General features: G+C 35.0%; 2 protein-coding genes across 2 annotated transcripts in view; one reads left to right on the forward strand and one right to left on the reverse strand.

Moving 5' to 3' along the window:
- Positions 1 to 14,886, forward strand: part of LOC102803033 (uncharacterized) — a 223,480-nt gene that overhangs the window by 13,104 nt on the left and 195,490 nt on the right. The gene's annotated exons all lie outside the window — the stretch shown is intronic.
- LOC102803359 (integrator complex subunit 2-like) overlaps positions 1 to 14,886 on the reverse strand; it is a 70,972-nt gene that overhangs the window by 4,480 nt on the left and 51,606 nt on the right. Inside the window, exons 16-19 of the mRNA XM_085491343.1 lie at positions 5,962 to 6,081; positions 2,877 to 3,117; positions 2,544 to 2,654; positions 1,230 to 1,337 (exon numbers count right to left, since the gene is read on the reverse strand). Of these exons, the coding sequence (XP_085347469.1) occupies positions 1,230 to 1,337; positions 2,544 to 2,654; positions 2,877 to 3,117; positions 5,962 to 6,081 (580 nt within the window). The remainder of the gene's footprint in view (positions 1 to 1,229; positions 1,338 to 2,543; positions 2,655 to 2,876; positions 3,118 to 5,961; positions 6,082 to 14,886) is intronic.

Below are 14,886 nucleotides of genomic sequence, written 5' to 3' on the forward strand. Positions count from 1 at the left end.
TATGTACAGATTTTAACCCACAATTATCCAGGTCTGTCTATTGTCCTACGGCATCCATGTATAAACATTCATTGATATGTGATCATTAGTACCTGAGATATCAGTGTGAAAGTTGGAAATTGGTTAATTATGCAAATTAGGTGATTAATATGCACAAATATTTACCAAAAACTAATTGGGTCTCTGCATAGTTCTAAAGGATCTATGTACCAAGTTTCATTGAAATGCGATGATTAGTACTTGAGATACCTGTGGAAAAGCTGAAAATTAACTAATTATGCAAATTAGGTGATTAATATGCACAAATATTTATCCGAAACAATCAATCTCTGCATAGTCCTTGAGTATGTAAGTACCAAGTTTCATTGAAATGCTCACTACTTGTATCAAAAGCTGAAAATTAATTAATTATGCAAATTAGGTAATTATATGTACTGATATTACCATAAAAACTATCAGGTCTGTGCAGTGTCATATGACATCTATGTACCAAGTTTCATTGAAATGTGATGATTAGTACTTGAGATATCAGTGAAAAAAACGAAAATTGACTAATCATTATGCAAATTAGGTAATTAGTATCCACGGATTATTACCAAAAACTAATCAAAACCTAGCATTAGGTCAGAGCATCTATGTACCAAGTTTCATCAAAATCCAATGAGTGGTTGTTTAGATATCAGTGGAACAGTCATGGAACCACTAAAAAATAGCTAATTATCATGCAAATTAGGTAATTAATATGCACAGATTTTTACCAAAAACTAATCAAATCTGCGCATATGTTCAGAGCATATATGTACCAAGTTTCATCAAAATCCAAAGAGTGGTTCTTTAGATATCAGTGGAACAGTCATAGAACAGCTAAAAATTAGCTAATTATCATGCAAATTAGGTAATTAACGAGCATGGATTTTTACCAAAACCTAATCAAATCTGCGCATTGGCCCAGAGCATCTATGCACCAAGTTTCATCAAAAACCGATGTATGGTTCTTGAGATAGCAGTGGAACAGTCGGACACAGATACACACATACACACATACACACACACATACAGACACACTAACTGCAAAGACTCCCATTTTGTGCTTCGCACATGGTAGTCAAAAAGTTCAAACAGAATTATAAATTATATCATATCCTCTACATGTTTTTTTTAATATACGTTAATGCCACTCATGCAATATAAAATCCATGATTATACGATAAAAATAATTTGTACATTACCTGTTTTTCCATGTGAGGCTGACTGAGTAACTCAGCTATGAAATCAAGACATATATGCATGGATGGAATGCCAGCTACTGTCACTGGTAATAATTCACTATTATAACCCTATGGAGATAAGATATCATGACAAAATCAGATAAGTTCAAATATCAATTTAAAGGCAATGGAGATTCAATTCAAATACACTTTTTGATGAGTTAGAAGGTACAGATAAAGAATCACCCAAATGCTCAAGAATGCATCATACAATTGAAGACACTGACAGCAGTGAATCAGATGAGTCAGGACATGTGTTGAAGACAGGAGTGACTCAGATGAGTCAGGACATTTGTTGAAGACAGCAGTGACTCAGGTGAGTCAGGACATGCGTTGAAGACAGGAGACTCTCAGGTGAGTCAGGACGTGTTGAAGACAGGAGAGTCTCAGGTGAGTCAGGACATGTGTTGAAGACAGGAGTGACTCAGGTGAGTCAGGACATACGTTGAGGAGAGGAGACTCTCAGGTGAGTCAGGACGTGTTGAAGACAGGAGTGACTCAGGTGAGTCAGGACGTGTTGAAGACAGGAGTGACTCAGGTGAGTCAGGACGTGTTGAAGACAGGAGTGACTCAGGTGAGTCAGGACATGTGTTGAAGACAGGAGACTCTCAGGTGAGTCAGGACATCTGTTGAAGACAGGAATGACTCAGGTGAGTCAGAACATACGTTGAACAGAGGAGACTCTCAGGTGAGTCAGGACGTGTTGAAGACAGGAGTGACTCAGGTGAGTCAGGACATGTGTTGAAGACAGGAGACTCTCAGGTGAGTCAGGACATCTGTTGAAGACAGGAGACTCTCAGGTGAGTTAGGACATCTGTTGAAGACAGGAGACTCTCAGGTGAGTTAGGACATGTGTTGAAGACAGGAGACTCTCAGGTGAGTTAGGACATGTGTTGAAGACAAGAGACTCAGGTGAGTCAGGACATGTATTGAAGACAGGGTTGACTCAGGTGAGTCAGCACATGTGTTGAAGACAGAAGAGACTCAGGTGAGTTGGGACGTGTGTTGAAGACAGGAGACTCTCAGGTGAGTTAGGACATGTGTTGAGGACAGGATTGACTCAGGTGAGTCAGGACACGTGTTGAAGACAGAGGAGACTCAGGTGAGTCAGGACGTGTTGAAGACAGGAGTGACTCAGGTGAGTCAGGACATGTGTTGATGACAGAAGAGACTCAAGTGTGTTGGCGACAGAAAAGACTCAAGTGAGTCAGGACATGTGATGAAGACAGGAAAGAATCGGATGAAGTCTATGCTCACAAACAAAAAAGTGTTTACCTGAAAGTGGACTAACTTGGCAATATTGGGGTCAGCAATAAACATCTGATGTAAAAGTGAACAAACTTGACATTGAACTTCACGTAGTACACTTAAAGAACCATCCACAACCTAAAATATAGAAATTGAATAAAAGTACCAATCACCAATGAAAATGCAACCATGTATCTGTGATGTAAATGAGTATAAGGAATTGATCTTGTATGGTCTGTAATCATTCGTCATAAAAAAACACTGTTCAAACAGCATTGCTAATAACTTTGTACATCATTTTGACTTAATGACTTATTAAGTGTGCATTAAACAGGTGAAATACCACATGTTTACATGTACCTTCTCGGCAGATATTGGTAGACATATCTCCAGCAGTATCTGTATTGCTGCACTCTCCTGAGCCGATATTAATGCATTTTTCAATTCCTCTCTTTCCACATCAGTCATCATAGGGTTTGTCGTCATATCCGATTTCTTATTTAGATTGGGAGTTGATTGCAGATGGTTAATGAGGTAAGCTTTAGAAGCAGCTAAGTACGAAGTCAGTATTTTCAATACTATGTCTAATATTGGTGGACATCTAAATTAAACACATGAATGCCTTGGAATTATACATGATAATCAGAGCAAGATTCTATGGTTTGTCTATATGGAGTGTGATTAATACAAAAGTACAGTACAGTACAGTGAAAGTACAGCAGAATACACCGCATCTCGAATACACCGCATCATTTCATATCAAAGAAAGAACGTGCAACAAACCGGCATGGAATTTAGGTTGGATACCCCATTGCCCATTAATATGTTCAAACACTGAGTATAGTATTACGCCCAAGTAACGCGTGTCAGTGTAGAACGCGCCCTGAGAACGCGTGTCACTATTTGTTTGAAATTAAAATAATCAGACGTCTAATCTGAGTCACTGTCAAAATGAATAATTCGTGGACGTTTATTTGGGACCACCACAGAACCAGAACTTGAACTGGATGACTATGATACACAGCTTATGATGAAGTTAAAAGTTCCTCCAAAAATTGTGCACTGGTAAACATGCTGTGCAACTGCGGTACTCCACTGACGAGGTGACTTTCGTCGACAGCGGTCGTTGCTGAGTTGCACGCTACAACTTCGTGTGTGATATTGCTTGCTAGTCGTGGATTGACCGAGTCTTGGTTACCGGTTAAAATGTTGCTCATTTGGCATTGGTAATCTTTATTTGGAACTGAGTAACGCCGCAACGTCACCAGCAGAGACCTCCTAGTATCTCGATGTTGATGATTGCGGTTCAATAGTACATGTGTAATCGCTGATTTTACGGCGGGTGGATCTTCCGAGAGCCGTTCAAGGTTTATAAAACTCAGTTTCCAGGTGGTCAACATACATTAAGTTCTCCCAATCGTAGTATTCCATGAGATGTACACCTAACATGCCAAAAACGTTGCTGAACGATTTGAATCTTACAAAAATAGCAGACGAAAATGTGTTTACAAAATAAAAATAGTTCAGTAGCCAATGGAAATACCATGTTCATTTGCATATAGACCGTGAAAATACCGAAAACATTATTGCATGGGTGATATGCAAATTAGTTTTTGTCAAAATAAGTGACTGCCAAAGAGGATCGTTACTGTTGTTCAAATTTCATTCCACTCGGCAAGTATATTCATGTACCCCAAGAGAAAAATATCGCACTTCTTAAATATTGTTTATTTCTGCTATGTTTCGAAAAACAGTACTCCTAAAGGAACTAATTTGTTTGCTTTCAAACTCATTTGCATATGAGGTGTAGAAATACCGATTTTGATTTCAGGGACGAATCAAAATAAACTGTAGTACATATGTAATAAGATGGATTATTTTATAAACAGTTATCAAATTGCCAACTTTCAAATCGCAGTGACTTTTGAACTTCTGGCGTCAACAAATTATATATTCTAAAACACAAAATACACCTCATATGGATGACCACGATTTGCCAAAAAAATTACTGTAAAACATGTTGAAAAAGCGACATGCAATTTTAGCGAATTGTGGTAAAATGACGTAATAGCAAATGTTGATTTAGCGAATCTCTCTTGTCATTGTTGACTTCCTGTTTTCGCAATACTTGTCTGTCGCATGCTAAAACAAATGCACAGTTATCACCTCCATAAAAACAAAGAACAAGTGTAATAAGGAAGCGCCCCAGATTTTTATGTTCCAGATTACTGTATACAAATCCCCAAGCCTTGGTCATTTTGAATTTATAATATAGTCATTAGCGACATCTTAAATTAGCAAACCAGTTCTCTCGCTAAATTCGCGAAAAGGACATGTTTTACAGTAATCAGCTATAATACAAGTCAATTTACTTTTTCTATCAACTTATAGTCTTAATACTCTTAGGTCTAGTAATGGAGAATTTGAAACAACCACAGCATTACAAACTTCTACATGTACAATGTATGAGACAAATTTCATTGGATGCAAGTATCTTAAATTTGAAACAACCACAGCATTACAAACTTCTACATGTACAATGTATGAGACAAATTACATTGGATGCAAGTATCTTAAATTTGAAACAACCACAGCATTACAAACTTCTACATGTACAATGTATGAGACAAATTTCATTGGATGCAAGTATCTTAAATTTGAAACAACCACAGCATTACAAACTTCTACATGTACAATGTATGAGACAAATTTCATTGGATGCAAGTATCTTAAATTTGCAACAACCACAGCATTACAAACTTCTACATGTACAATGTATGAGACACATTTCATTGGATGCAAGTATCTTAAATTTGAAACAACCACAGCATTACAAACTTCTACATGTACAATGTATGAGACACATTTCATTGGATGCAAGTATCTTAAATTTGAAACAACCACAGCATTACAAACTTCTACATGTACAATGTATGAGACAAATTTCATTGGATGCAAGTATCTTAAATTTGAAACAACCACAGCATTACAAACTTCTACATGTACAATGTATGAGACAAATTTCATTGGATGCAAGTATCTTAAATTTGAAACAACCACAGCATTACAAACTTCTACATGTACAATGTATGAGACACATTTCATTGGATGCAAGTATCTTAAATTTGAAACAACCACAGCATTACAAACTTCTACATGTACAATGTATCAGACAAATTTCATTGGATGCAAGTATCTTAAATTTGAAACAACCACAGCATTACAAACTTCTACATGTACAATGTATGAGACAAATTTCATTGGATGCAAGTATCTTAAATTTGAAACAACCACAGCATTACAAACTTCTACATGTACAATGTATGAGACAAATTTCATTGGATGCAAGTATCTTAAATTTTTCCCACAATGCAATGTGCATTCATGGTACAAAGTATTGAGAATTTTATGAACTTGAAGGAAACTAGTTTTAAATTAATAATACCTGAATATTCGTGGATCACATCGCAGTACAATTAGTGGATCTACAGTAATATCTTGTTGACCATAGGCACCTGCTCTTTCTCTGTTCACAGCTAATGAATTTACTGTCATTACATGTAACCTGTTAAGTAGAAATAAATAAATAGTGATTACATGACAGAAATAATAAGTTTAAAAAGTGAAGAGTATCATGGCTTGAAATACAATGAAATAAACAACAATTAATTTGTCAATTTGTAATAATAGGTTACATATATTCAACAAAATGACTTTCATGTTCCCAGACAGCATTTCTTGAAAGACTTAATTGAGAATAAACAGCGTCCGGATAACTTTCGGAAATTCCGTCGCGTTTCGGAAAGATTTAATTTTCACAACTTTTGAATATTTATTCATACTTTTAGGCTAGTGAGGAGGTTATAATAATTTTTCATTTCACTTTAACTCTGTTTTTTTCACCCCTCAGACCCCTTTGAAAAGTCACTTCTGGCCATTGTAATGGCCACTATTTTCTTAATGGCCAGAATACCAACCAGAAATTTTTTAATGGTCAAAATATTGACCAGTATTTTCAAACTGGTAGTTATAATGACCACTATTTTTACACTGGTCAGAATAATAGTAATTTTTTATTTAATGATGGAGTGGGTGACAATCTATTTTTTTAATGGGTATTATAATGATCATTTTATTTTTCATTACATGAATAAAATGGTCATTTTTTTTTTCATGTCACAGATAATACCCGGTAATAGCACATGGGGATTGACAGCTCTCCTCTTTTTCTCTCACTCGCTTCAGTTTGCTTCAATTTTAAGCCAGTACAATTGTAGGTAAACGTAAAATACAAGATTTTGAAAAATTTGAAATATGGAATTATAATAATAAAGATAATTTATTGCATCCTTAGAAATACAGTGTTTCCATCAGTTTATAGCAACAAAAGTAAGATATTAAAAAACAAAATAACAAAATAACTATAGCAAATAATAAATGATAGATTTTAGTGTTTTTGTTAAGTATCTTTCTCGTTTCTCATTAAGAACGAGCTGTCTATCTTGAAAAAATATGACGTTTTGGGTTAATTTGTTTTTAAAATCACAACAAATCATGCACTTGATACTGTTGACTTAATAATATATACTAGTAGTATAATGCAATAGGTTATTGAACATAGAAGATGACTCGTTTTCAAAATTCGGTCTAGACCCTTATCACGGGTGCTAATGAAGTGTGTGCAAACATTGAGCCCAGGCTAATCACCCAAAATACCATTGTACTTGATGTCCATTTGAAAATTTAACTATTATATTCATAACTATTCTTATTCATAACTATACTAAACTTGACAATCAATACAAGCACATTCTGTGACATTATTCTTGAGATAAAAATGGACTGACAATGAGACTCTGTACTACATCCTGTTCTTATAAAGGCAATGTCCAGCATTTTAATACCTTGAACAAACAAACAAGACATTCACTACTGAACCTTCGAAAAGGGTGCAACCCCAAAAATACTCAGTTACTCCAAAAAGTCACAGGGAGTTACTCCAAAAAGTCACATAAACAGCGAGTTATTAATCCGAAAATGAGGCTGTCTTTATGAGTGGGGTTATAAACATAAACAAAATTCCCATTTTAATAATGACAAAAAACTAAAGTTTAGTCTTCAAATACACCCAAACTATAACATTTTAAATTGAAATACTTAACCAGTAACTTTTCATAACATGTGTTATAAACTGTAGAAGTTTATGTTGAAGGGTTGATGGAAGGTGATTTTAAAGTGGCTAAGACACAGTCAACTAAAAAATACCCATGATGCTCTGCTTTATTTTTATATTTTGCTATTTTCTCTATTATGAATGGTTTAATGTGATATGAAAATTATCTGTGAAAATATTCCACGACTACTGCATGTGTACAAAACGGTGTTGGGTGGTTCAGTAAGTTATATGGGGGGGGGGTCCTAGCATAGAGCTCCATGTGTGTAGCTAGCTGACTTAGCAGTGAATGGCATGTTTGTTTGTTCACGGTATTATAATGCTGTACAATAATAGTGTTCATGCTACATGAAGTACTGGCTAAGATTTTAGCTGATGTTTTGACTAGACCATGGAACTATAAACCCCTTTATAGTTCCATGACTAGACCCAATTGCATCCATGCATTGGGAGGGCCAGTCCTTAGCACGGGCTAAGGGGCGCTGTTTACGAACGCAAAATTTCTGCTGCTGACATGTTTCATTCTAATTTATGAAGCGAAGTGCACTGGAACACGAGCGTAGACAGACCGATTTATTTGGATGCACAGGAACAGTATATAACGGTGTTACAGAATGCAGAGTTTTATTAGTGCATGTTGTAGACACAGGGGCTTGTCGACTCGCCAAGGGGCTTTCGCGCTCGCCAAGGGGCTTTCGCGCTCAGTCGACAAGCCCCTGTGGTTGTAGACAGCAAACTAAATTGGCGTTGTTGTATGCTCTACTACAGCGACCCAATCAGTGTGGAAGCGTGTACGGAGTAATTAATGACTGGTGGGATACTAGTTGACGACTTCCCCAGAAGTCGAAGATATGGTGTTTCGCATGCGCACGCATGCCGTTTTGGAGTGTAACGTAAATTGCACATGTGATATTGCTTTTGAGTGTACCAATCAACATCACAAAAATTCCCTTCTAACAACTATCAGCAAACTAGTATCGGAAGCACCACAATGGTTTAAAAAAAAAAACAATTGAAAAAACTGGTGATGATATTAATAAAAAAAATAAGCATTATAAATCAATAAAACATGGAAAAGGAATGAAAAAAAAAAAATATTAAAGGCCCAGGTATACTTTAAATACGCTCCTAAACAACAGGGATTATTTCCTTGCTTGTCCTGCTGTAGTAAACAGCTCCAGCCAAGCTCCAGTAAAAACGCGTTTTCTCGAACTTACATGTCTATTATGTCGTGCCAAAGTGGATGCATGTGACTATGAATATCACAGCAGTGACTGTGTGTAGTATTTATGACAATAAATAGTGTACGAGCTGAGATTTTGGCGGATAAAAGTAAAAAACATGAACCGGGGAAAGGGATGCGCGACTCATCTTGAATAATTACTACTGTCAATCAAAGTCACGTGATGTTGGACCGCTGAAACAGGATGCGTCATAGGCTATGCAAGTGTTTAATACCATGCATTAGAATAGCCACACCTCCAATTCACACTTGCCCAGGGCAAGTGAATTGGGCCTTTAAGGGAGAAAAATATATGGTGGTTTCGATAATTTGTGGTTGGTTTATTTAGGTTAACAGTGTAGTTATAGAACTGTACCATTGCTGTTTAATTGTTTGTTCATAATTGCTGCCTCCCTTGGGAAACAAGTTTGGGTGTTGTTAGCCAGTGCACAGACCCTCAACACTGTGGCCTGTGCTATAATTGTTGGGCCCTCCTGTGAGTGAACACAATTGGGTATAGCTGATAAGCAAACATTTGGGATTCACTTATATCTTAGCCTGTACTTGGTCAAAGTCCCTCTTATGACTATGACTTGGTGTAGCCTGAAACCAGACTACTGTGGATTAGTGATGTTTTGTAATGGATTACCTCCCTGATGAGTACATTTAAATAACAATGGAAACTAGCATATCACTGGCAACACATATAAGGATTTTGGCAAATTTTCACCGTTTTGTATGAAACTATTTTCACAACAACAATAATGTTTTACAATAAATTATATCAAACATATGTATAATTTAGTAGTATTAAAACTTTTTAAGTTTTTTTGAATTAAGAATGCACCAATCTTACTAGGAATCTATTCAAATCTAACCTAATGTGTGCTATTAATAATGGCTCATCAAAGGTATTGAATTACTGAACACACATCTTTGCATAGTTTCCAAAACTAAAATATTATTTCATGCTCTGCCCCCTCTCATGTAACAGTTTGTTAAGAATACGTACATTATTTAAAATCATTTTAAAAATGTGACTGGAATGTCCAGGCCCAAACTTCTGCTGCTGCAACATCCGACCATTCCTGCATGTACATGCAATTGTTTCTCTGAGATTCTGCATGCAACCAGTTTATTTTTTGAACTGAATAACAGATTCCTAGAAGTTTATTTTGACATTTTCAAATAACACTATATATAATTTAACAATTTCAGGAATAGATTAGATTGCTTGCTATTCCATTAGAAACTCTTACTTCCAAGTGTGATTTTCAACAAGCGTTCATATGTTTAGCTAACCAAAGGGAAACAAAAGCATAGTGACAGGAAGTCAACACAGCAGAAAGTATGACAAAGGTTTACACTTCAAAAATGACTGGAAAGTAAATAATTTATAACCAAAGACCATCTATGCATAAACAACTAAAGATCTGGGAGGTACAGCTTTGCAAAGTAAAAATGTCATATGGGGGTGGGGGGTGGTGAGGGGGGGGGGTTAAAACATTGCTTCAAACACAGTCCCTCTATCACTGTGCTTCAAAACATCATCTTAATTATTCAGCTCAGTGTACAAACACATAAAGTACAGAAATTGGATAATTAATGAAAACATTAGACAAAACAAGAATATGTAAGCAATATTTTGTTTTGTTTTTTAAAAATCATGATGTAGTGCACAGCCATACAGACTGTTTTAGTGGATAATAATATTTTAGGTTTGCAATGTCATACTCCTCCAGATATTCATCAAGTTTTCTTGAGAGGCGATTAGCTTAAGGAGGGGGCTGTGCAAAATGTTTTTTCTCCTCTTTGTTTTTGTGCTATTCTTTTTCTAGTGTAAAATATTTTTTCTCAAAGATGTAGGCGTGTCAAATTTGTTCATGTTTTTGATCTCTACAGGATTTTTTCAATAATATTTTCCTGTTAATTATTATTAAGAAGATGAAAGATTGTGGAGTGAGTGTGGGTGTGTACAAAAGGGTCAGCAAGAAGAACTATATAAGATAGCTGAAAATCATGAAATACCAGTTGAAAGATGTCACTTTTATTTGAGGGAAAACATAAAAAAAGGAATGTACAGTAACTCATGGAACTATAGTTCCATGAGTAACTCTACACACTTGGAACTTTCAAAATCTGTGTGCAAATGTAAAACTGATAAACATGCAAATGCTAAACCATTGCATCCATCAATACTGGTTAAACTTTTTTTTTCCCTTAACGTCCATAAATTCTGGTTCTTCAACTTCTTACGTTCCATTTATATAGTATTTCCTTTTTTTAAATTGTCATTATCTGCAAAAAATAATTCAGATTGCTATTAGCTTACAATGACCAGTTTTTAATTAAGACACTTTGTAATCAATTTTGTAAACAAAAATTTGTGGTGTCTGTGTATTTTGGCATATTTCTGTCCTCACTAATAACAATGTGGATAAAATGACATCTTGTGATATGTCAATTTTTCCCCTATGCAACTCAGATATACTTCCAAAAAGATGATACCCGGTACATTCTGATTGAAAAAATATAAATATCAAATAAAACAGAATAACATCAAATTGTTTCCTAACCGAATATATTAGGGGTTGTGCCATATATACACACAGTTTGTCTCTTGAGAGACTAGGACAGTACACAGTCCCTCTGTGGACAGTACATTGCTGTACTTGGGAACCTAATTTCTGAGAACAATAGGGGGATTTAACTTCCTACAAGAGACAAAAGAAAGTTATGTAACAATGCAGCTGCATGATTTTGTCTTTCAAAGTAGGAAGCTGTGTACATACAAAATTATAGAGTCCCTCCACAATGGGAATGCCACCATGCATGTACAACTTCATCGATCCCCAGGTACTTTCACAAAATAAATAATTGTATTATAATTATGATCCAATACAATACCATATTTGCTCTAAAATTACATTTGTGGATACTAAATCATGAAAATATTACATATTTCGACCATTGAAGATCCCTGTAAATTACCTAAGTGCATGTGCTGCTAATAGAGTAATTATGTTAAGTGTAATATTGTTTCTATATTTTTTTTTCAAAATCAAAAAAATGATATTAAAAATATAAAAACAGTTTAGTTTGAAAAGTGAAATAATGGTATTCAGATGGTTATGATTTAAGCATGACCTTAGAAAACTGGGTCATGCAACTTCTGTCTGAGACAATGTGCAATGTGGGTTATAACCTCCTGTATAATCTCATTAATACATATACATGTACCTAGAAGATTTATACATCTGAAACAGTTTTTACTAGTATTCCCATTAGTCAGTGTATAACAAGTGCACTATGCTATATCTGTTCTAAATATGATGAAAAATCCACTTGTTATAATGACACAAATTTCCACAGGTCATTGTTTACTTTTAGGCAGTTTTGTTTCCTTGCAGAGAAAACTTACCATTTTTGTTTCCCTTTCCTGATTTCATAGTGGAATAAAAATTGTTAATTTTTAGTTTCACTCGCATCAATAGAATGGACTTGGCTATTCAAGTTTTGATCAAATTTAATTTTTCTGATTATATTCCAACCACAAAATTGTCTCATTTTGTGTAGCTACACCCTGGCAGCCATGTTTGGCTTATGAAACAGGAGAGGATGTAACAGTGGTGTTGACATAGATTTATCATCAGTTTCTCTAAGGTGTTAATTTGGGTAGGGGGATTATAACTAAGGTTACATGAAAGGGGTAGCCACAGTAGCATGTCCCTGTTCTCTAAGGTCTATGATTTAAGTAACATTATATAGACTAAATATTTTTTTGTCCAAGTTGAGCAAGAGTACCCATGATCAATTTGGCTGACCCAGAAATGCCTAGGACATTTACTGACTGCATATTACACCTTCATTATATTTTGTTTAAGTCTCGCCCATTTGCCCCCTGTATCTTCAAAAGTAGTGTTCATGCTACACAAAGTACGGGCTAAGATTTAAGCTAATCTCATATGTTTGAGTTCATGCACAGAAGGAAACAATGGTTAGCACGGGGTAAGGAACGCCCAAACTTATTAAGAATAGGCAAAATCTTCAGAAATTTTAACTATGAGTGCTCAGTAAGAGTAAGTAGGAAGGTTAGTTCTACAGCTATAAAACAATACCAAAGCAAATTCAGAAAGTGCAAATTGCAGAATAACAGGAAGTAGCACAGTATCTCATCATCGGTACATTTTTTCTTGAGTCAATCTCTCTATATGTGTTAGCGTTGATTGTCATGCAGGAAATGGCACACCAAAATAAAAAGTTATGAATATAGTAGTAAATCTTCTAAATGAACATTAAATACAATGGTTTTTTTAGCCGAGCTAAGCGTTCATGCTTGTTTTGTTTTGCCTGTGCTAAGGCTTTGGACTGACCAGATTTACTCTGTACCTAGTATTTCTTAGCCTGTATTCATGCACATTTTTTTAGCATAGGTTAAGGTATTGGACCTCTTAGCCTTTGCTAAAGAGCTCTACGTGAATCTACGAATAAGTGTCTTCTGTTTATTTCTACCTTAGGTGCATACATTAAGATTCACTTCCCCTTTATATTGATCTCTACAACTCATTCAAATCAAATCAAAGATGAGCAAAGAATATTAGATTCAATTGAAATTTAGTTTAAATCCATGCTAAATTAAAAGTTATTTTGAGTATGAGTTTTACTTTTTTCTTTTGTGCGCAAAGAAAAATGAACTGTTGCACACTGTAGACATATATCATCTTTACTAGTTTACAGGAAAAAGGGATTCTGGATGGTATTTGATGTTATGGGCATAATATATACATGTATAGTTAATACATGATTACTAAATTAGATTTCCCAGTGTACAGTACACTATTGCTGGTATTGTCTGAGGAGAAAAAAAAAAACAATATACATAGTCTTCAAAAATTTAAAAAAAACAAACATTTTGCAGTCAGTTAAATTATTTTATTAAAATAATTTGAAAACATTGCCATGAATGGAAACAAATTTACGTTGATGTTTTTTTGCAGATTTCAGGAGTTGGAAATAAATTTTGTTTATACTTTTCTTGTATTAACAAACATAGGAGCTAATCCTCATTAACACCTACTTGAGCTTGTTGTTTGACAATTATGAATAATAATGAAGCATTACTTACACAGTGTGCCATGACTGAACAAAAACGAAAGCCCCAAAAAACTATCCTGCTACATAAACAACAACAAAAGTATCTAATATTGTATTGAAGTCATTGTAAAATGGTAAAATAATTACAAATTCATACCTTGATGTGCCAGTTGCAGTACTGCAATCGTCCTATGATTCAACACCATCTAAATACTCCGCAGGTTATGCAGTCCACCAGCAGTCACTGGCATCAGCGTTACTATGAAATTTCACTGGGGATCGAGGCAATATTCGCGAAATTTCATTTAAGTGTACTTGGAAGCGCCAGTGAAACTTGGGAAAAATAAATTCCCACACGTATATTGAGGCTGTTTTCTGGGCCATTATATTTAGAGACATGAACAAAAATACTGGTCATTTTATGTATGTAATGAAAAATAAAATGACCATTATACTGCCCATAAAAAAAAAATGTTCATCAACTCCATCATTTAAAAAGCAATTGTAATTATTCTGACCAGTATAAAAAACATGGGTCATTAAAACCACCATTTTAAAAACACTAGTAAATATTTTGGCCACTTAAAATATTCTGGTCAATACTCTGGCCATTAAGAAAATAGTGGCCATTATAATGGCCAGAAGTGACTTTTTAAAGGGGTCTGAGGGGTGTAAAAACAGTGTTAAAGTGAAATGAAGAATTATTATAACCTTCTCACTAACCTAAAAGCACAAATAAATATTCAAAAGTTTTGAAAATTAAAACTTTCCAAAACGCGACGGAATTTCCGAAAGTAATCCGGACGCTGTTAATAGTTTCTTCAAAAATTGTCCAGTGACTACCAATTTTTGTATTCAATTTCTGTAACTCACAGGCATAA

Source organism: Saccoglossus kowalevskii, chromosome 16, assembly GCF_978046115.1.
Source record: "Saccoglossus kowalevskii chromosome 16, keSacKowa6.1, whole genome shotgun sequence".
Classification (NCBI taxonomy): domain Eukaryota; kingdom Metazoa; phylum Hemichordata; class Enteropneusta; family Harrimaniidae; genus Saccoglossus; species Saccoglossus kowalevskii.